The sequence below is a fragment of the Giraffa tippelskirchi genome, chromosome 10 (genome assembly GCF_054371585.1).
Source record: "Giraffa tippelskirchi isolate mGirTip1 chromosome 10, T2T-mGirTip1v1.2.pri, whole genome shotgun sequence".
In the NCBI taxonomy this organism is placed as follows: Eukaryota; Metazoa; Chordata; class Mammalia; order Artiodactyla; family Giraffidae; genus Giraffa; species Giraffa tippelskirchi.
The window spans coordinates 9,791,423-9,813,151 of record NC_137284.1 but is presented as its reverse complement, the minus strand read 5'-3'; the positions used below and the strand labels follow the sequence as shown (position 1 = coordinate 9,813,151).

General features: G+C 48.9%; 2 protein-coding genes and 1 long non-coding RNA gene across 5 annotated transcripts; 1 reads left to right on the top strand and 2 right to left on the bottom strand.

Moving 5' to 3' along the window:
- Positions 1-228: 228 nt before the first annotated feature.
- On the bottom strand, positions 229-9,129 carry EEF1G (eukaryotic translation elongation factor 1 gamma). The gene is made up of 10 exons (XM_081534790.1): positions 9,097-9,129; positions 7,850-8,008; positions 7,104-7,167; positions 6,833-6,975; positions 6,182-6,325; positions 4,209-4,338; positions 3,588-3,801; positions 900-1,072; positions 688-812; positions 229-465 (listed from the first exon to the last, which is right to left on the bottom strand). The coding sequence occupies exons 1-10, from the start codon at positions 9,106-9,108 to the stop codon at positions 307-309; spliced, it is 1,323 nt and encodes a 440-aa protein (XP_081390916.1). The 5' UTR covers positions 9,109-9,129; the 3' UTR covers positions 229-306.
- Positions 1,463-9,707, top strand: LOC145523798 (uncharacterized). Its single transcript, XR_014066891.1, has 2 exons — positions 1,463-1,682; positions 8,893-9,707. It is a non-coding gene; the product is annotated as an uncharacterized LOC145523798 (long non-coding RNA).
- A 450-nt stretch (positions 9,708-10,157) lies between these two features.
- On the bottom strand, positions 10,158-21,311 carry TUT1 (terminal uridylyl transferase 1, U6 snRNA-specific). 3 transcript variants are annotated; one of them, XM_081534787.1, is made up of 9 exons: positions 20,866-21,311; positions 19,048-19,238; positions 14,799-15,114; positions 14,533-14,633; positions 13,229-13,698; positions 12,245-12,354; positions 11,987-12,097; positions 11,719-11,811; positions 10,158-11,348 (listed from the first exon to the last, which is right to left on the bottom strand). In XM_081534787.1, exons 2-9 carry the CDS (start codon positions 19,060-19,062, stop codon positions 10,201-10,203), a joined length of 2,364 nt encoding a protein of 787 aa, XP_081390913.1. In that variant the 5' UTR covers positions 19,063-19,238; positions 20,866-21,311; the 3' UTR covers positions 10,158-10,200. The 3 variants fall into 3 exon arrangements, with proteins under 3 accessions (XP_081390913.1, XP_081390912.1, XP_081390911.1); XM_081534786.1 differs by having other exon boundaries at positions 21,206-21,311; XM_081534785.1 differs by lacking the exon at positions 20,866-21,311 and adding an exon at positions 20,669-20,786.
- Between the last annotated feature and the right edge of the window lie 418 nt (positions 21,312-21,729).

Genomic DNA, 21,729 nt, shown 5'->3' with positions numbered 1-21,729 from the left:
GTGTCACCACTTCCCAACTACATCCAATCTTTCCCAGCTAAGCTAGAAGATGGTCATCACGGGAGAAGCAAGGCAGTAAAACAAAAACTGAGGAGCGGCCTCTCTGCTCTTCTGAAGACTTCTCTCCTGCACAAGGAGGTCCCGCAGGCACGGACAAAACCCTGCTCCAACACATCTACTCCCCTTTGAAGAAGCCATCACCCACAAAGGAGGCAGCACAGGGAAGGGTTCAATGTTCAGTTTCCTTTAATGACCCCCATTCTCCCCGAAGGGCAGGTGCAGGCGCTGGGCGATGGCAAGAGGTGTTCACTTGAAGATCTTGCCCTGATTGAAGGCTTTGCCAACATGCTGGAAGGCCCCTTCCCAGCAAAAGTATTCTCGAACCAGCGTCTGGGTCTCCTCACTGCTGGGATCTAGTTTCCGCCATGTGTATGACTCGTAGTCCACCTGCCAATCTGGACTCAGCTGGGGAGAAAAAGTCAGGTAAGAAGTATGTGGTCAGGTTATTGGACACTGTCCCACACCTGTTACTTCCAGCTCAGACACCCATCATCAAAGCCCAGGACGCCTATGAAAATGACTGCTTTTTCATGGACACATCCCTTGAACTCTCCAGGATGCCCTCTGACTCAGGAATATGAGTGCATTTCCCAAATCCTCGCCCCACCACCCCTGCACCTTCCTCACCGGAAAAGCAAGCTCCTGGCCTCGAAAGACCCAGACCCCAGAAATGGAGCTGCTATTGTTGGTTCCAAAAAGAATGACACTGGCAAAGGCATTCTTCCTCAGTTTGTCCAATCGCTGGAACATCCCTGAAGGGGAAGAAGAACATTCAGCCTTTGAAATCACATTGCCCACTACCATGGCCTCCCTTCCTCCCCCCAGAGCCATCCTCTCACCAGTGATGAGGTTGCAGCTCATGAAGGTCTGGGTGAGCTCTTCAGGGAAGCGATACTCAGAGTACCACAGGGACCAGCCATCCTTGTCAAAGTGATCCCAAAAGTACGGCAGCGCCACGGAGAGCGTATCCTCGTTGGAGTACTTGCGCTTAAATTCATCCAACACAAAGGTACTGCACGGGGGTAATAAAGCAAGGAAGTGAAGGTCGGGAAGGTCCTACTGAGGTTAACAGATGTCGCCAGGCTAAGAGAAGCTAAGGGCATTTTCACTCCAGTGTACTGCTTTACAGGAAGTCACTGGACTGGCAGATGGGTATCTCCTCAAGGGAGGAGAGCTGAGGGGTATGAGAGGGGCCCAGGGTATGCAGGGCCCGCGGTGGGTGGGGCCCAGGGGGGCCCAAGGGCCATCTGCCCCAAGAAAGGCGTGGGGAGCTGCTGCCCCCTGGTGGAGACTCACAGCGAGAACTCCTTTTTTTCCCGTCTGGCCCCTCCCAGGGCTCTTCTCCATGAGTCACACTTGGTTCCTGACTCACCCAAGTCACTGCCCACCCCCCACCCCCATCACACAGGCCTCTTCGGGTTACACACACTATGACAGCAACGTAAGAGATGAATGTTTTCAAAGAGCCTCCACGCCAAACCCTACACCCACGTCCTTCAGTTACTCTGCCCAGAAACAAGTTCAGGTGCTGAAAACCCCCCAGGTGGTCTCTGAAGCAACCTGGCACAGGGACAGACGCCAAGGATGCCAGCATCAGTACAGGAGAGGTGTCTCCCACCATGGTAAGAGAGCTTCCGTTTTGTTTTTTCCAATTATAAAAATACATGCTGACTGAAGAAGATCACTTGTGATGCCTCAATATTTTAATGTATTTCCCACTGGCGGTTTTCCCAAGATGCTGCATGTAGCTCTGTGCCTTACACAATTTGTTCATTGCCTGGCTATTGAGAATGTTTTGCAAATGTTTTAATGGCTAAATGATGTTCTACTGCATGAACGTGACATAAATTTCTTAAACACCATTATACTGGATGTTTAACTTGTTCAATTATTAGTATGAGTAAGTCAACAAACCCTAGAGTCAGACTGTTACTGTCCCTCCTTTTATAAACAAACATGGCTAAGTACTGTGACTTGCTCATTGTTATAATGTAGCCGAGAACTGTCCTTTAACCCGAGGTCCTAGGGCCTTCCCAAATGCACATCAGAGACCTCAACCGAGGAGCTTTACAGCCTCAACCACCTCAAAAGTGGAGCTGGGGAGTTTTTTTTCACTTCCTCCTGAACGGTCTGAACTTTATCATTCACGACCATGTGTCCATTTCTCCCCCTAAACTGAACACAGGCTCTAAACAGCTCCTGAAACACATTAGCTGAAAGGCCTTAAAATAACTAAAATTAACTCTGGACTCATTTGAGTCTTGTCTTTCTGTCTTTGAAGACATTCCCTTTAAGAATCCTGGGGAAAAGCATCTTGGCAGCTCAGGAGAGCACCATGGTAATGCAACCAACAGGTATGAACAGACATGCCAAAACAATAACAAAGAAAGCAGTTTACTGAAGATTTATTAATGTTTACTGCCTGATTTATTTTCTGCCCAGTGTACAGACCCAAAATATGTGAATGTCTCCAGCTAATAATTAACAGTATCTATGTTACAACAGCATATACAGTTTGGGTTGGTTATCATATACCAAAAATGCTGCTCACTCCTGACCTGACCTTGTGTTAAAAGGTTTAGAAACACATCTTTAAAGAGCAGCTGTGTTAGGAGCCTCTTGTATGAAGTGCCTGGGAGGAAGAAATCTCAGCTACACCCCAAGTTGGTCCCCAAAGTGGAAAGCAGCGGTTTCTTACGGCAACTATCCAGTACCATGTTTGTCGCTTATAACCGCACATACTTCTTATGCCCACCACCAGTGCGTGCTCCTTCATCCCATATACAAACCACTACAAGATGGGGAGGTCAGACAATCCTGCATCCCAAAGGACCAACCAGTGACAAGACAGATGGCTTTGGGAAAGGCAAAGTGAGTGGGCAAGAAAAACAGAAAACAGAACTAAGTGATGTGACTACAGAAAAGACATTTCTCATATTGCTTGAAACTCTAATAAGGTGACTTAGAGCAGTGGCTGAAGAAGATATGATTCTAAAAATCTCCTCTCTACTGTATTCTTTCTTCCAAGAACCCTACACAGTCACCCACCTCATCTGCCTCTTTCTCCTTGAGGGGTTTAACTCCCTTCGTCTGGGAAACAACCAGACAAGCACTATATAGCCATAGTCATCATTCTTTCTCTTAATGAGCAATTCTGATACAGGCTGGTGCAGCAAAAAGATAATCAAAGGCTACTGATGTGTCTGCTGCCTCAGCAAAGCCAGCCCAGCAGAGCCGATGCCAGGCGCTCTCTGCATCTTCGTCCTTCCCGCACCCCTCGATGTACTAGTCGTCTCAAATCTTGACAAGTGCACCCAAGACCAAACAAGTCACCAGCAAGTCACCTCCACACCAAATTCTGGGGCCGTCTGCTTTCTTTGCTAGAAAGAAGTTCTGATATTCTCAAATACCAGATGCACTAGAAACTTGCTTTCTTTTTGAAAATTCACCCACCTGTTGTTGATAAGCAACTCAATCTTGTATGGACAACCTAAAATCCTGGGCCCCAAGCCCTCCAACATCCATACCTCTTGGGCAGATGGGCAAAGGGGTCCTTGGCCTTCGGCTCAGCAGCCAGTGCCTGCTCACATTCATCCAGCTCCTCCTCAGGAGTGGGGGCGGCCGCCTTCTTCTCCTCTTTGCCCTCCTTCCGCTCCGCCTGGGGCTTCGGCTTCTCTTCTCGAGAACCTTTCTCCTTCCGTGGGGTGTCCTTTTTAGGCTGGCTCTCTGCAAACTTTTTAGCTGGTGCAAAAGAGAGGGAGAAAAGTCAGCATCTGACCTCTTTCCACATCCTTCCCAAACCAGGCACAAGGACAGTAATGGGAGGAAAACTGCTAGGGGGCCAAGTAAGGGATGCAGATGCTACGGTGCCTGCCACCAGTTCACTGTACGTCCCTGAGCAAGACTGCAACCCTCAGCAACTGACACATGCATACCAGGACTCTACATGTTAACACAAACGAGTGCCAGCATACGGGTGTGTAAGAATTAACAATGTGTAAGAGTGTCACACAAGATTAGCTACTACACGCGATGCCCTATGTTCTGTGCATCCACATAACCCAAAACCCAGACAGGAAATCAAGGGGTTAAGAATGAGCAAACCAGTCCCCTGATCCTGCCTGCATGTTCCCCAACCTCAGACTTACCATCAAACTGGGCCATTTTCTCACAGAGTTTCACCTCTCCCAAGACAGCCCGGAACTGGGGCTGGTTAATGCAGGTGAGGAACCAGCGGTTGGTATTAGGGAAGGCCTGGCGGAAAGAAGGCTCCAGAACCTGCCAGGATGCGAGAATGGACATGAAGTCAGTGGAGGGAAACATCCTGATGTGTCTGAGCCAGAGCCAGAGACCCATGCTTCTGTCTACACTGAAGCTCCAGCTCCTTTTCAGCCCCCAGACACCAGCTTTCCCAGGAGGGCTATGCCCACCTACCTCACTAGTCTCTCTCTAGCAGCCCAATCCAGTTTAATGGATGCTGGTCCCACCACCCATTCACTATGCATAGACTTGGCAAGAATACTTAAATCATCCCTTACTCCTTTTACAAAGCCATTTCATACCTACAATTTCAGTAAAACTGAAAAGGCTGGGACCAACAGAGGGCTACCAACTACTCCCTCTGCCAAATAAGTAACAAAAACTACCTACATGAACTATGTGATATGTGAGACATACATGTATCATCAAAGTTCAAAAAGTAAATATCTGACAGCAAAAAAAATGTTTTATTTCAGAATGACAGTCCTTAAACTCAGCTTCATGAAAAACTCATTTACTGTTGTTTCCATTTACCAATATCAGAGGGAAAACAATCCTAACAGGGCCACATCACCATCACTTCTGTAGTGCTGGTTCTCAAATCCTACCCCACAACTTCCAAGTTACATGCCCTTGGCGGGTTACATTTCTCTCACCCACACAACATGCAAAGACTCACTAAGATGGGCCCTGTTAGGCCTTGGCACAGGCTCTGACAAGAGTAGGTGCTTGTTGCTTTGCGGTTATCACATTACTATTCTGGCCAGCATCGGTTCAAAAACTGCTGTTTAGGACCAGCAATGTGCCACCTTCTTTAACCCAGTAACCTTAATGGTGATTATTACTACCTTGGTTTTACAGAGTCCATGAGGAGAAAAAGATTAATGGAATTCACACACACAGCCCCCTCCTACACCCGCCTGCTCCACCAACAACCAATGAATAAGACACTATTCCAAGTTCTGCCTCCAAAGACCCTAATGCTGAAGCCGCCGCCCCTACCTCTGTCCTCACAACTAAACACAAACAGGCTGCCCTAGAAACATGAGAACAAACTACATATAACAGCTGCCAAACAGAAATTACGGGCGACAGAATAGTACCGAACTTCTTAGAAGGGGAAGCGGTTGCGATGTAAGAAAATAAGGTTAGGGGATCCACATTAAAAGAGAACCAGGCATGACTTTCCTGACATAAGAGAAGTCATTTTTGGCCTAAGCCATTCTGTGATCTCAACCTGCCTATAATACTTGTCTTTGAACAGATCATAATAGTTAATGATCTTAAGGGCTTCCCTGGTGGCTTAGTGGTAAAGAATCCGCCTGCAATGCAGAAGCCACAGGAGACGAGGGTTCAATCCCTGGGTTGGGAAGATATCCTGGAGGAGGGCATGGCAACCCACTCCAGTATTCTTGCCTGGAGAATCCCATGGACAGAGGAGCCTGGTGGGCTACAGTCCATGGGGTCGCAAAAGTCAGACACAACTTACGGACTAAACCATCAAAGGCATAAAAGATCACAGGAACCAAAGATTACAGAAAGAAAAGTAACAACAGCAAAGATATTATATCAGTAGTAAAGACTCCCAATCTTGTTTCAGTAGTAAAGATTAGCCTAAAGCCCTCAACTACCGGATCAACTGGAACCAAAGGGGCGATGATAATGGCACTTTCTGACCCTCGTGACTTCAATTAAGGTTCAAACCATCAGCCACCCAAGCCCCTTCATGAGTGTGCACGTGCATGCGTGCTCAGTCACGTCTGACTCTTGTGACCCAAGATACAGGCAACCTGGCAGACTTGTCACTTTGTTTCTAACCCTCACCTACCCCCTGCCAACCCAGATTCTTTATATACTTCACCTGTTTATAAAGCCACAACAGGGTGCAGACAACTGTGATGTCAGCCAGCGTCACGCGTTCGCCCACCAGAAAAGTCCTCGTCTTCAAGTGAGCATCCAGCAGCCCCAGAATTCGCCTCACCTCCTCCTTTGCATTCTCTGTGGCCTATTGATTTAAAATGATCTGACTCAGCAGTGGGTAGCAAGCCCTGTCCCTGCCCTTCTCCCCCATTAACAGAACCAGAATAGCTATTCCACTGAGTCCTGGCTCACTGCAAATGTATCACAAATGAAGCTCTCAATGTTAAATTTCTTCATGGTGTAGTATGGCTTCATTTCAAACTGTAGTAATCATAGTCATATATCTTTGAATTTTAGAAATCACCTCAGAGGTCATCTGGTCTAACTATACCCCCTTACCATCTGATACAATCTTTTTACAGCAGAAATCGCAGGTCTGTCCACTCAGTCCTCCCACCTCCACTGGGTCTGTTAGACAGAGTCCAGATACCATCAACAGCCCAGCGCTCCCCAGCACTCCCAGCTTACACCCCAAAGTTTAGGTATTTACTATTTAGGTGTTCTTGGCATTGCCCTTCCTATTGCTTCCTCCCGGATGCTCAGGAGCTGATGCCACCCCGGCCCGTGGTCTCCCCCAAGCTCCAAGGCTCACCTGCTTGTTGTGGTGCATGATGCCCAAGGTAGGGAACACCCAGGTGCTGGCTGGTGGCACCATGTCGCTATCAGCAAAGCTCACCCACTGCACCACCTGCGCTGCCGCCTCGGGAGTACTTCCCCGCAGCTCCTCGTTGCTCACTGCAGAGGCGGAACATGAAGGTCAGAACTCTGGGGTTATGCCAAGACCAGTCCAGGTGCCTGGAGATTCCTCCCCTTGTCCACTCCAGCTACCCCACCCTCCCACTCCCACAGCCACTGCAGATTACCATAGTAGGCAATGGCATTGCTCTCGAACACACAGAATCCATCGTCACCCTCAAAGGCTGGAACCTGGTGACAAAACAGTCAAAAGTAAAATACACAGCAGTTTCTCACTAGTCAAATCCAGGAGGCTCAACTGTTTTGAATAGAAATTTTTATATAAGGCTGATATCCCTTGCTAACCCAACTCTTAATACTATCGAAACTCAAGAATCAAAACTACATGACTAATTTGCTATTCCCTACAATGTGAACTCACATAAGAAACCCCCCCAAATTTAGATATTAGATATTTGTACATAATTACTCAATCAAATAAGCAAAAGGCAAGAAACCAAGTCCTCTACTGCTGTCTATATTATCCAGAGTATTACCACATACTACCCCACTGGACTTGACTTAGCATGGTTATTTATCTACCTCCATAAGCCTCTTGGGGCAAGAATTTCACTCACAGCAGATATCTGACCTATTGATATTTGCACTGAAATCAGTCAAAATTCATTCAGTCTGCCTCAAAGAAGCTTGTGAGTTTTACAGGAAGTCACTGAAGAGTTCTGTACTATTTTTAACTACAAACAAGTCACCATTATCTCAAAATAAAAGTTTTTTTTTAAGTCTCTGAAGTGTAGGGAAAAAAAATAACATGAAAAGATCCCGTTTAAAGATGGAAGCCATTTTCAGAGTGATGGCTACTCAGTCCTCCTTGGGTTCTCAGGACCAAAGGCCCCTCTTCCACTTCCCTACTCACCTTGCCAGCAGGAAATTTACGGAGAAATTCGGGGGTGCGGTTGGTTTGGCCAAAATGGAAGTGGGGTGGTGCGGAGAGCACGCGGACCTGAGCCCCGCTGTACTGAGCGGCAATGAGGGCCTTGAAGGCCCTCCAGTTTTCAGGATATGTGTACAGGGTCTGTGGGGAAAAGATGGGGAATAAAACATTAATGACTAGAAGGGTCCCAGTCCTAAATGTTTCCGGGGAATGACTTCGCTGAGTAATCCCAATCCATTTCACTTCACTCCCTCTGGTGAACCCAGTTAGTTCTTCCCTGTCTGCTGTCAAGTGTAACCAGAGTCCCCTGAAATACCGAGGACAGAACTACACACCAACTGCTAAATAAAGCTTGTTGACAGATTTGACCTTCTCTAAGGACGTCTCTAGGATCATTCTCTTCCCCTCAAATATATTTCCAAGAAATACAGAACTTCTAGGTCCCTCAGACTCCATCTGCCGACAAATACACAGCCCTCCCTTCCCAGAGCCCTGGTTCATTCATTCGTGGTTCCCGAGTGCCTGACTACTCTACTGCTGAGCTGCTCATCCTTCAGAAGTATCACCCTTGTTTCCAAGACACACACATCGACCAAGACATTTCCGAGCCCCCTCCGAATAGCCACGGGAACCGAATGGCATCTTAAATCAACTCGGTCTCCCTAAAAACCCTTTCATTTCTTGTCACGCATTCCATCTCTTCGGTCCTGTCCCGCTGTGAGTTCTCCGGGTTGCCTTCTCCTCTTTTATTAACCTGGCCAGAGAGGTCCAATTGGCCCGACTTCCCTGTCCGGCGACTCTTCTCGCTCCCAAACCTCCCCGCCGGACCACCCTTAACAGTGGCCAGCCGTACCTGCCCATAAGGACCCTCCTCTTCGCCCTGCCCCTCCTGTTGCCCCACAAAACGGTCGCAAAAGTTTTGCCAACCTGCCCGGATCCCACGTCTCGAGGCGGCAATGAACCCGAACTGCTTTATCAAGGTTCAGACTGCCAGAATCTGACATCCCTTTTCTCCTCTACCCCAGACCCTTCCACCTCTTCGGCCTCCCAGAGCCCTAGCCTCAGTTCCCCTCTGGAGCCTGGAGGCCCTACTCTCGAACAGCACGATCTCTAAACCCCGGATCAGTTCCCGACTCAGCTGCAGAACCCCTCTGACGACGGCTGAGCCTGTTCGGGCAGAGGATGGCATCGGATACGATGACCTGGATCGCCGGAGCCGGCAAACTTACCCCAGCCGCCATGGTGATTCCGCAGAGAAAGGGGGTGGGGCTCTCCGCGCTGCCGCAAAGTAAGCCGTCAGGGAGAGAAGGGAGGGGGGAAGGGGAGAGCCGTGGAGCAACAGCAGCCGGAAAGCGAGGACGGCATAGAAGGCTTACGCACGACAGTTCGGTATCCCGCAGCAGCTGAATGGAAAAAGAAGTGGGTGGGGCCTGCTGGCCAGCGCGGAAAAAAACTCGCGCCTGCGCAGTGGGAGATGGTCAATCCGAGTCCGGACGTAGAGGTAGACCGCGCGGAGACGCTGACTCCTGGCTGGAAAGCTGCCCCTCTGCAAGCTACGTGGCAGAGCTGCCAGCTCGGCATCTCGCGGGGCACCAGAGGCGTTTCCCTCCGGGTCGCCTGGCCCGCGGTCATTTGGTGGAGGTCGTGCCAGACCCACAACTTCGTGGTCGTATGACACTCTGTGGTGGCAACTGCGTGGAGGTGGCGGGGTCCCACGCTCCTTTTGTTCCAGCTTTCTAGAGGAGAGACTGTACATCTAACCCGAGCCCAGGTCTGAAACCCTCCGTAAAAGTGAGGCTTTTTCCATTAAACCACCTTGCAGCTCAAATATGCTGTTAACTGAGAGAAGAGGCACTCTTCCGGGGACCCGCAACAGGGGAGGGACTGAGGGAGAACACAGCCAAGCCCTGTCACCCTGGAGGGGCTGACAGTTCAACTGAGGGGTTGCCCTTTACCCATGCTGAGATCTGAACATTTTTTACCTAATATGAAGAGAATGGATTTAGAACCCTGACCCCAAATTTCAGGCCCCGTCACCATTCATAATCTGGGCAGGAAAGAGGAAGGAAACTCGGTTCTTCTCAGGTGCAGCTCAAGCCACCCACCCAGCACTCCATCTTTCCAGAACTCAGTACTGAGGGGGTCCAGGTGCCAATCACTTGCCCTGGGCATGAAAGGAAACAGGCTGGGAGATCTACTTTAGGGTGACGAGACAAGGTACCTCTAAGGCTGCACTAAGCACTAGTGGGGAAGGAGTAGTATCACCAGGTGGAAATAGAGGAAACTAGTGTTCATTAAACTAGCAGCTTTATTGCCTTTCAGGGTCCCCATCTTCACTTAAGCAGGTTTCGAAGTGCTTGAGGGAGGAAAACCTGTAAGAAATGATGGAGATCAGGGAACAGGCCTTGAGAATCCTGGAGTGGGGTCACAGTGAGACTCTGGTCAGCCTGGGAGGCGGACGCCACAAAGGTCAGGAGTGGCTCAGCCTCTGGCCTCTGTTCAGTACTGCTCAGTGCCCGCAGCTCCCGGGTGACCCGAGCCTCAGTTGCCAGCCACCCTGCTCCCGAGCCAGCACCAGCTCCACCTCCTTCCTTGATTTGTTGCTGCAGGCGTCTCCGGGCACGCCGCCGCCCCTGCCACACACAGTGCCACAAGGTGCAACGCCAGCTCACTGAGAGCGACACCCGCTTCTCAGCCTCGGCTTGAGACCCTTCGCAGGCTGCCTCAGGTCCTCTGGGCCCCTGCTCGGCCAGCGCTGCGGTGCCTGACTGCCCCTCTTCTCTGGTGGCTAGATGCTTTTCAGTCATCAGGGGCAGCTCCCCTGGCTGCCCAGGGCTCCGCATTGCCCAGTCCTGCACCAACTCTCCAACCTCTATGACCATCTCTTCCACACCATCTTCACCATGCTCCCCTGTACATCCCTGCTGCTCCTCTGGCCCCTCCTCACAACTTTTTTTCTGTCCGTCTAGTTTTGCTCTTTTGCTTGTCCCTCCCTGGGGCAGCTCCCCAGGGCCACCTCCCTCTGACCGCAGTCTCTTGGTTCCCTGTTCTATATGGCACCCTAAGGCTTCCCTTAACACCTGGGCCAGCGCAGCAGTGAGCTGGGTGAAGGAAGCAGGGGGTAAGGGGATAGGTGTCGCAGAGAGCATGGAGCTAGGGGAGCTGGGCTGCAGAAGGGGAAGCAGCCCCCAGTCCCGACCCCGGGAAGACCGCTGCTGGTACTGGAGGCTTCGACAGTAATTGGCTGCCACTCGGCAACAGTTCTGTAGCCTCCCGGCCACCCGGCTGGTCACGTTGGCTGCCACATTGTGACTCAGGTCAAAGGGGTCCTGGAGATTCATGGGGCCGAGGCGCAGGCCTTCCGAGATATTAGAGGGCAGTCCCCCTGCCACGGGTAGTGCCTGACCCTCCCGCAGGGACAGCAGGGAGCCACGAAGATCCCAACAAGAGATGCAGGAGAAGAACTGGGCCAGCAGGGAACCTGGAGGAAGAGGAAGAGCAGGGAACATGGGTCCCTTAGAGGCCAGAACTGAGATCAGCCTTGTACCACAGCCATTCTGAGCTGGACTTGCCTTTTCCCTCCCAAGTGGCTCAGAGGAGTGCCAGAGCCAGGCTCCTTTGATCCAATAAACAAGAGGTCAAACCTCTCTCCCCACAGTGCCCCCCAGATACAGCCCCTTCCCCCTGCTAGCAGCATAACCCTGGACAGGCCACTTCATTACTCCAAGGCACAGTTTCTTCATCTGTAAAGTGGCAATAACGATATTAACTAACCCACAAGGGCTGCTGTGTGCCAGTAACTGTGTCATTAACAGAACTTGTTAGTCCTCTCCCAGGCTCCCCAGACTCACTCAGAGGCTCCTTATTGGTGCTGGGCTCCAGTCTCGAGGCATCTCTGGGGAAACTACAGTCCCAGCCATCAACCTCCACCTGTTCGCCCTCACCTATGAAAGTAAAAAAGTCGAAGGTCAGCCTCAAAGCAGGAAGATGGGTGGGGGTCTGGGGGGTGGATATGGTAATGACAGCAGAGATCTCATTCCCAGGAAGCTCAGTATGTCTAAGATGAAGAAGAGAGATGAAGCTCAGGAGATAGGGCGGGTGAAGGCCAGGCTGCTGTACCTGCTTTCTGGGTGAGCTGGGACACAGTGGGCAACACAGGAGGGTCCCTGGTCTGAAGGAAATAGATCACGAGCAAGGTCAGGGCGTAGTTATTGAGAAGTGGGCCACTCCCTGCATAAATAATTAATTCTGGTTAGATCAGAGGCAGTTCTGACCCCCTCCTTGACAGTTTTCTCAACCCTGCTTCCTTCTCTCCCTGAATCCCTGCCTCTGCCCCGACACCAATGCAGCCCCCGGTCTGTCCTGATTCATTCTCACCTGACAGCCCTCGACCCTGAGCCCAGCAACGCAGAGTGTACACAAGGGGCCGTACTCGCCCATCCAGCTCAGAGCAGAGACTCAGGAAGCGGGAGTTGTGCAGGGCCAGCCTAAGACAGAGGGCAGACAGGGTGTCAGGGCTCAGGAGCTTGTCACCCCCCAGCTCTCATTCCAGACTCGTGTAATGGAGGCCAGCTGGAAGAAGGCCCAAAGAGGGTTTCTCCAGGTGTTTCTCTGACATGGTATGGAGAGAGTGTGTACAAAAGAACATCAAATGGGATGTCCCTAGTGGCGCAGTGGGTAAGAATCCGCCTGCCAACGCAGGGGACATGGGTTTAATCCCTGGTCTGGGAAGGTTCCATATGCCTCGAAGCAACGAAGCCCCTGTGTCACAGCTACTGAAGCCCTCGTGCCTAGAGCTTGTGCTCTGCAACAAGAAAAGCCCACAAACCACAATAAAGAGCAGCTCCCACTCACCCCAACCTGAGAAAGCCCTTGCAAGCAATGAAGACCCAGTGCAGCCAAAAATAAATAATTAAAAAAAAGAAAGCGAATGTTGCTTCTTAAAAAAAAACCAAAACACATCAAATGTGTTTGGGAAACACTACATCCTATAAATGTCTTGGAGTCACACAGCATGTTAATAATAAGACTGATCAGAACACTTACTATGCAAAGAAACAAAGACAGGAAGGGAGAGGAGGAGGAAAGAGCAAGGAGGAGAGGAGGGATGGGAGAAACTTGCGTGTGTTAACTTAGCATTTCCTAAACTTACTCAGCCATGGAATTCTTTCCTAAATCCTTAAAATCGGTATCCCAAGAAACATACCTTCCAAAAATTGAAATGAAAGCCAGACACGAGACGGGAGTCAGAAAGAGAGACGGGACTAAGAAAGGACAACCTCAAAGCTCAGCTGCTGCAGGGCACCCCCCCGCCCCCTCCCCAGAGTGCCAGCTGGCCTTCCCCCACCACCTCAAAGGTACCGGTTACTGAGCGAGACGTCACCATGGAGACCTGAAGGTCGATGGCAGAACTTGACCACAGGGCGCCGGGCAGAGGGCACGGTTTGGACTCGGTACACTCCAGGAACACAGCCCCGAAGGATGGATCCCACCAGCTCCAGCATGGCTCCCCCTTCTGCTTTCTCCCGCTTCAGGGCCTCTGCCAGTTCCACCGCCTTCCCCAGGTCCCCCTCTCCCCGGTCCTCCTGCAGTGGTGAGGCTGGAGGCAGGGACTGGGGAGAGGCGAGGGTCTCAGAGGCCAAAGCAGAGTCTGGAGTCTGGGGTGCCAGTGAGGAGGAAGGGGCTTCAAAGTCCAGGGCTTCCGAGTCTTGGGGAGAAGCTGGAGGCTGTGAGTCTGGAGGGGAGGCTGGGGTGCAGGCCAGGGCTTGAGGATCCAGTGGGGATGCCAGGGCCGAGTCCAAGGAGGGAGATTCTGGAGCCTTTGGGGCTGGCTGTGGATGGAAATGCGCTGGGTAACTGTCTCTCCTGCTGCCCCCTAACCGGGGAACATTCCATCTCTAAGATACATCTATTACAACTTATTATGGGCTGGGCCCTATTCTAAAGGCTTTATAAAAGTAGTAACTCTTTTAATCCTTACAAGCCTTTTTAAAAATTAACCTTTTAATGCCATAAAATAAACAGCCTACATTTTAGAAAAATATTACTGTCAGGAAAAGCAAAAAAAGGCAGAGGAACTATTCCAGATTGAATAAGACTTAAGGGGGAATTCCCTGGTGGTCCAGTGGTTAGGACTCTGTGATTCCACTGCAGGGGGCATAGGTTTGATTCCTGGTCAGGGAATTAAGATCTTGCAAGTTGCATGGTGCAGTCAAAAAAAAAAAAAACCTTTTGCAAGGGAAAGATATATGGGAATTCTGTACTTTCTGCTCAATTTTGCTATGAATCTAAAACAGTTCTAAAAAATAATAACCCTTTCCTACTCCCAAGGCAGAACCTGTACATTAGATGTTACAAAACACAGATAAGCAAAAACATAAGCCACTATTGTATGTCATTTCATATATATATCTCCTCCAGTAAGATATTAGAGATGCCATTTTGAAATTTTTTTTTCCCCTATCACAAATGTCACCTATTCCATGTCAGTTCATTTTATCCTATCCAATCACATCCACGTTTCTCCAATCATAATAACTCTTTCAGGCAAGTCCTATTATCCCCATTTTACAGACAAGGAACTAAGGCATGAGAGATCAAGGGCTCGCCCAGTGTCACATGACCATTTCCACTGACTCTTCACAGCTGCCTCCACGGTCACATACCTGGGGCTCGTCCAAGTCCCCCAGATCCAGGAAGAGGTCAAGATCACAGCCATGGACGTCAAAGCTGTTTATGGAGGAGCCAAAAGGACGGACCACACAGCCTGGGTGCCGAGCAGAGAATAAAGGTCAAGAGACACTGCAGGGAATAAGTGGTGGAAGAACATAACGGGGCACAAAGATGGAAAAGCAAGCAAGTGAACACCACTAGCTGAGGAGGCTGGGGATGCAGACACAGAGGGCTCAGACACAGTGGGGCGGCGACTCACCAGGGAAGAACTCTGTGAAGACCTCCTGCATTAGGGCCACCACAAGGCTCCGAAGCTGCCGCTCAGCCTCGGAGAGCTCCCTCAGCCCCACGAGCTTTACCATTTGTGCTTCCACGTCTGGGGCCTCGGCGAGTGCTTTGATCAGCTGGTGACTGTCGGGGGCCACTCCTTTGGGGGACCTGGAGGCTGGGCTCTGGAACTCTTTCTGCTCCCGTGGCCGGACCCTCAGGCGATGTCCTCCCAGGCTGTGCTGGGGCTGTGACAAAACAGCTTCCCGGGCACCCAGGTCCCCCATCTCCACGATGGCAAACACTCCCTGTCAAACCACAACAGCGACAGTAATGACAGTTTTGGAACCAAGAATCCAAACACATGGTCTAACAGTAGGTGAGACTCTTCAAAATGGGGACCACCCTATAAATTGGAAATATTCGCTTCCTGTTTCCATAACATTAGGGAACATATTTATTTATTTATTTTTTAGCTGTGACATAAGGCTTATGGAATCTTAATTCCCCAACCAAGGACTGAACCCTCGCCCTTGGCAGTGAAAGTGCAGAGTTCAAACCATTAGACCAACAGGGAATTCCCACTGGGGAACATATTTAGAAAAGCAATTATCTCTCTCACTCAAATTGCACGCATTTTATTCTCACTCGAGCCTGCCTCTGAAAAACTTCATTTTACTTATTTCATCAAACCCCAGTCATCCCAATGACATTTCACTGGTTACTCTAAACTGACCCCCTAACTTTTCCTGCTTTAATTAGATTCTTTTAATCTGGTCCCATCACTACATGGGAAATAGATGGGGAAACAGTGGAAACAGTGTCAGACTTTATTTTTCTGGGCTCCAAAATCACTGCAGATGGTGACTGCAGCCATGAAATTAAAAGACACTTACTCCTTGGAAGGAAAGTTATGACCAACCTAGATAGCATATTAAAAAGCAGAGACATTACTTTGCCAACAAAGGTCCGTCTAGTCAAGGCTATGGTTTTTCCAGTGGTCATGTATGGATGTGAGAGTTGGACTGTGAAGAAAGCTGAGCACTGAAGAATTGATGCTTTTGAACTGTGGTGTTGGAGAAGACTCTTGAAGAGTCCCTTGGACTGCAAGGAGATCCAACCAGTCCATCCTAAAGGAGATCAGTCCTGGGTGTTCACTGGAAGGATTGATGTTGAAGCTGAAACTCCAATACTTTGGCCACCTCATTCGAGGAGTTGACTCACTGGAAAAGACCCTGATGCTGGGAAGGATTGGGGGCAGGAGGAGAAGGGGACGACAGAGGATGAGACGGCTGGATGGCATCACCGACTCGATGGACATGAGTTTGGGTAAACTCCGGGAGTTAGTGATGGACAGGGAGGCCTGGCATGCTGCAATTCATGGGGTCACAAAGAGTCGGACACGACTGAGCAACTGAACTGAATATTAAGAATCCATGTAATGATCACTGTGTTAGGTGTAAACATAAACACTGTTTTTTTTTTTTAAGTCCACATTCTTTTTTAATTAATTAATTTATTTGGCTGCACTGGGTCTTAGTTGTGGCATGTGGGACCTAGTTTCCTGACCAGGGATCGAACCCAAGCCCCCTGCACTGGGAGCAGAGTCTTAGCCACTGGACCACCACGGAAGTTCCCATGTCCATATTCTTTTACATTCTCTTCAGTGGTCAAGTTAGAACCTCATTCTGCTTATAAAAAGGAGCCCTCTATAGTAATTAAGACAGTGTGGTACTGTGACAAAACTTTAGCTAGACTCACTAAGAAAAAAAGAGCAAAGGCTCTGATAAATAAAATCAGAAAAGAAAAGAGAAACAGTGGATACCACAGAAATACAAAAGTTAAGAGAATATTATGAACATGAACACCCAGACACCAACGAACTGGGCAACCTAGAGAAAGGGACAAATTCTTAGAATCACACAACCTTCCAAGACTGAATCAGGAAGAAATGGAAAATCTGAATAGACTGATCATTAGTAAGGAGACTGAAACAGTAATCAAAAAGTTTCCCAAAAAACAAAAGTCCAGGATCATCAAAAATTTAATACCTATCCTTCTCAAACTACTCCAAAAACTGAAGAGGAGAGAACACTTCCTAACTTATTTTTACAAGGTCAATGTCACCAATATCAAAACCAGACCGAGACAATACAAACAAAGAAAACTTACAGGTCATTGTCTCTGGGGAACACAGATGCAAAAATCCTCAACAAAGTATTAATAAATCCAATACAATAATACATTAAAAGGATCATACACCACAATCAAGTGGGATTTATTTCAGGGATGAAGGGATGGTTTAACATCCATGAAACAATCAACATGACACATACTTTAACAAACTGAAGGATAAAAATATGATCATCTCAATAGATGCAGGAGAAAGCATGTGACAAGATTCAACACTCATTTATGATAAAAATTCAATAAAACAGGCATAGAAGGAATGTACCTCAACATAATAAAAATCATATATGACAAACCCACAGTTAACATCATTCTCAATAGTAAAAAATTGAGAGCTATCCCTTTAAAATCAGGAACAAGGATGTTCACTCTCACCACTCATATTTAGCCCAGTCCCAGCCAGAGCAACTGGACAGAAAAAGAAATTAAGGGCATCAGATTGGGAAGGAGAAGCAAAACTATCACTATTTGCAGGTGACATGACCTTATATACAGAACACCCTAAAGGGCTTCCCTGGTGGCTCAGTGGTAAAGAATCCACCTGCCAATGCAGGGGACATGGGTTTGATCCCTGGTCGAGGAAGATTTCACACGCCATGAAGCAACTAAGTCTGTGTGCCACAACTATTGAATCCGTGTGCTGCAACTACTGAAGCCCATGCACCTAGAGCCTGTGCTCTGTAACAAGAGAAGCCACCGCAATGAGAAGCCCGTGCACTGCAATGAAGAGTAGCCCCCGCTCACCAAAACTAGAGAAAGCCATGCACAGCAACGAAGACCTAGCTTAGCCAAAAATGAAATAAAGTTGTTTAAAAAATTAAAAAATCAGCTAAGTTTTCCCACATTCACCATGTACCAGACTCTCAGTCAAGTGCTATATATGAATATCTATGTGGTAGGTACTAAGGCTTCCCCGGTGGTTCAGCGGTAAAGAATCTACCTCCAATGCAGAAGATGAAGGAGATGAGGGTTCGATCCCTGGGTCGGGAAGATTCCCTGGAGGAGAGCATGGTAACCCACTCCAGTATTCTTGCATGGAGAATCCCATGGACAGAGGAATTTGGCAGGCTACAGTCCATTGGGTCACAAAGTCGGACATGACTGAAGCAACTGAGCCTGTGTGCCCGGTAGGTACTATTATTATCTCCATTTTATATCTGAGGAGACATGAATAGCAAGGTTAAGTAACTTGCCCAAGATTTTTTTTTGGCAGCGCCACATGGCTTGCAGGATCTTAGTTCCCTGACAGGGGCTGAACACAGGCTCGAGCAGCCAAAGCACTGAGTCCTAACCACTGTTACTGCCAGGGAATTCCCAAACAATTTTTTAATAAAAAAAATAAAAAAGACAATGTGGTACTGGCATAAAGACAGACATTCAGATGAGGGGAATGTAATTGAGACTCCAGAAATAAACTTGTACATCTATGACCAACTGATTTTCAAAAAAAGGTGGGCATGGAAGCAAGGTAAAAAGGACCACAAAGAACAAGTCTGTTTTGCATTGTCCAGAGGACAGGGTATTCTGACCCGATGACTTCAGTATCTCTCAGCATAAGTTAATAAGCTGCCAGCTGGTTTATCAACTAGTCTCTTGAACTGTCAGGACAGATCTCCCAATGGTGTGGTCTTTAAACACCCATTTACTCATTTAATTGTCTACTTTCTCCACTAGACTCTAAGATCTGTGAAAGCAGGGACCATGACTACCCTATTCACTCCTCAGAATGCAGCTCTAAGCTGTGCTTAGTACAAAATTAGCAATTAACAAATATCTGGCAAATGAAAAGACTGACTGAATAAATAAATGACCAAGTTCCCCAATGACTAACTCTGACAAACTAACTAACTCTGACTAACTCTGATAAAATCCCAGCAGGGGTAGGGGGCAAGGGTGAGAGACACAACACTGGACTAGCCCAAGTACTGGGGTGCCCACCACGGGCAAGTCACGTTAGGAACCAGCAGAGACCAGCTGCTGGTCTCTCCCTCGTTTCTTTTGGTGTGCAGCACACGGGACTCATTCTTTACCCCCAGAGTCATTCACTCTACCTTGTCCTTGTCCATGACGACACTGGCCACAGGTCCAAAAGCCTGGAAGTACTCAGAGAGCTGAGAAGAACCCACGTCCCGGGGAAAGCCACTGACAAACACGCTTCGAAGTCCCTGGGCCTTTCGAGCAGCTCGTAGTTCTACCAGGTGCCGGTGCTTGCGGCCTCCCAGGTGGGCATCAAGGCTGGGTCCTGCAAAGACAAGCGCGAGACAAAAGCATCGGAATCGCACTTCACTGTACCTACCCTGACTTTGTTCTCTGCATACCTAGATCCTAGCGATTCTTCTAAGCCGTTGAAAATGTGATCTTTGAATAACAAACTCCTGGCTCCTTTCAGCTTCCTCTCTTGTCCATTGGTCTGTACAGTACATTCTAAGTGGTCCCCAGGAGAACTGGCTGTACACAAGTATTTCTTAAACCACCTATAAGTGCAAGGTAGAGCAACACCTGCACACTGTAAAGAAACTAACAGGTAACTTATCTAGGTCATACATCAGTTCAGTTCAGTTCAGTCGCTCAGTTGTGTCCGACTCTTTGCAACCCCATGGATTGGCACATGCCAGGCTTCCCTGTCCATCACCAACTCCCGGAGCTTGCTCAAACTCATGTCCATCAAGTCAGTGATGCCATCCAACCATCTCATCCTCTGTCGCCCCCTTCTGCTCCTGACTTCAATACATAATGAACTAAACAAATCAGGACCCTACACTATCTCCCACTTATCATTTCTGAGTATAATACAGAGATTACAAGGACAGAATCAGAAGTCACACTACCAAGAAACAAATCCCAGCTGTCAAGCTGTATGAAATCTTGGGAAAGTAACTTAACCTCGCTATTCATGTCTCCTCAGGTATGAAATGGAGATATTAATATTTCCTACCACATAGATACTATTCACACATAGCACTTGGCACAAGTCCGGGATATGATGAATGTGGGAAAACTTAGCTAATTTTTTAATTTTCTATTTCCCTTTGAGTCAGCTGTTTGACATATCCTGGATTTCTGGCTTGCCCTACCGGACAGTGGTAGGGCATTTTTCATTCACAATGGAAAAGAAAAATGAAAGATCATGTTTAGGTGAGATTATGAGTCCAGACTTCAAAAGTGGAAGCTCAGGTTTCACTGGGCCTCTTGCACTGTCATAAAAGGACGTGGTCTCCTTTCCCAAACCCACGTTCCAAATAAGCATACCAGGCTACTTCACCATCTCTGCCTTTGAGGAGCTCCTCTTGTAGGGCTTCTTTCCCTACTACCTTCTCTGTGATCCTGCAGCTTTCCAAACAGAGGGTATTGAAAATTATCTCCATCTCTAGATGGTGAGCTTCTTCACCTCTCTAAATTCCCTCTCCCCGCCATAGAGCTGGATGTCCAATACCTGACAGTTAAAGAGGGAATAAAATACGGAAATTTCCGTCGTGGAGATTTTAGATACTGGGACGTTGGGGTGTAAGGTGCTGGGACTCTCCCCACTTTGTAATCCTTCGGGACGGCGGAGAAAAAACGGAGATGAGTCCCTACGAACAGACTTGGCAAGAACTATGACCTGTAACCCTAACTTTCGCTAGGACCCAAAGACGAAACCGCCCCCCCCACACCCGAGTAGCCACCGCTTACGGTTGGCTGTAGTGATGTGGCAGAGGCAGCAGCGGAAACCCCCACGAGGCAGCGGCTCGATATCTGAATCCACTGCAGCCATCGTGACTCTCCCGTACTAACAAAATGCAACCACCTCAGCCACGACCGGAACTCCCTCCTACAAATGGCAACGCTCTCGGAAGCAACTTCCGCCGATCCAATAGGAAGTGACGTACCGTCGGCCAATCGTGCGGTACACTGCTGCTAAAACCGAGCTCTTTCCGCTCAGGGTTCCGTTTCCTGTTGGAGTTAGGTCTCTACCAGCTTTTGGAAAACTGTCCACGATGCTTATCTGCATGCGGTAAGCTAATTGGTGTGCTCTGAGCGGTTGAGACGTTGATTGGCCCCAAGACCGTGAATATTCACAAGGCAGCCACACAGGCCTGAGCCGGGTTTCTTGCCGGGCCCCCTCCTTGACAGCCGACGGTTTCCTTGCTGGATGATCTAGCGCAGGCTGTGCCCTCCTTCGAGGGGCAGTAGAGACCCGTGGGGCTGTATCCGCAACCCCATATTTACCTGGTGGATAAAGGCGGATCCTTCACGAAGCCCGGGCTGTTCCTAGTCTCCAAACCTCCTGAGGACTCTTACCCTATTCCCTCTGCCCTCGGTCCTTTCCCAGAATGGTGTTCTGTGCCCGCCTCCTAGCCCTGATTGGGGAGCTCTTCCTCCCACGCACCTTTAGAATCCCACGGGCCCACAGCCAGATGGCCTTTCTTCTTTGATAGCCGTCTGCGTGGAGTATTCACCAGACGCCAGAGCCTCCCGCCCATTTAAAGGCATGCAGCGGAAACTGCTGTGATGACAACTGCTTAAAAACATTGGAGGGTGCTGATTCCGCCGCAGACCCTTGTATTGGTCATTCCTCCCTACACCAAGGTGTTGGGTTAGGCTAGGGAGAGAGCAAGGGAGCTGAGGAGGCCCCAGGGACAGGGACCATAAGATAGAGGGGCCTATCAACTGGGCTAAGCAGCTTTTGCTGTTGATCAACCCACAGCATCGGGCTGTGCAAAGAGCAGCAGACCTGGGTCAGGCGTCTCAAA

Coding starts and splice junctions, on each gene's coding strand:
- EEF1G (XM_081534790.1), bottom strand. Junction 3,802..4,208: donor GAAAATGGCCCAGTTTGATG/GTAAGTCTGAGG, acceptor CTTTTGCACCAG/CTAAAAAGTTTGCAGAGAGC. Junction 813..899: donor GAGCTGCAACCTCATCACTG/GTGAGAGGATGG, acceptor CTTCCCCTTCAG/GGATGTTCCAGCGATTGGAC.
- TUT1 (XM_081534785.1), bottom strand. CDS start 20,750: ATGGCTGCAGTGGATTCAGATATCGAGCCGCTGCCTCGTGGGGGTTTC. Junction 12,098..12,244: donor TCAGGGTCGAGGGCTGTCAG/GTGAGAATGAAT, acceptor TTATTTATGCAG/GGAGTGGCCCACTTCTCAAT. Junction 11,349..11,718: donor CACCAATAAGGAGCCTCTGA/GTGAGTCTGGGG, acceptor CTCTTCCTCCAG/GTTCCCTGCTGGCCCAGTTC.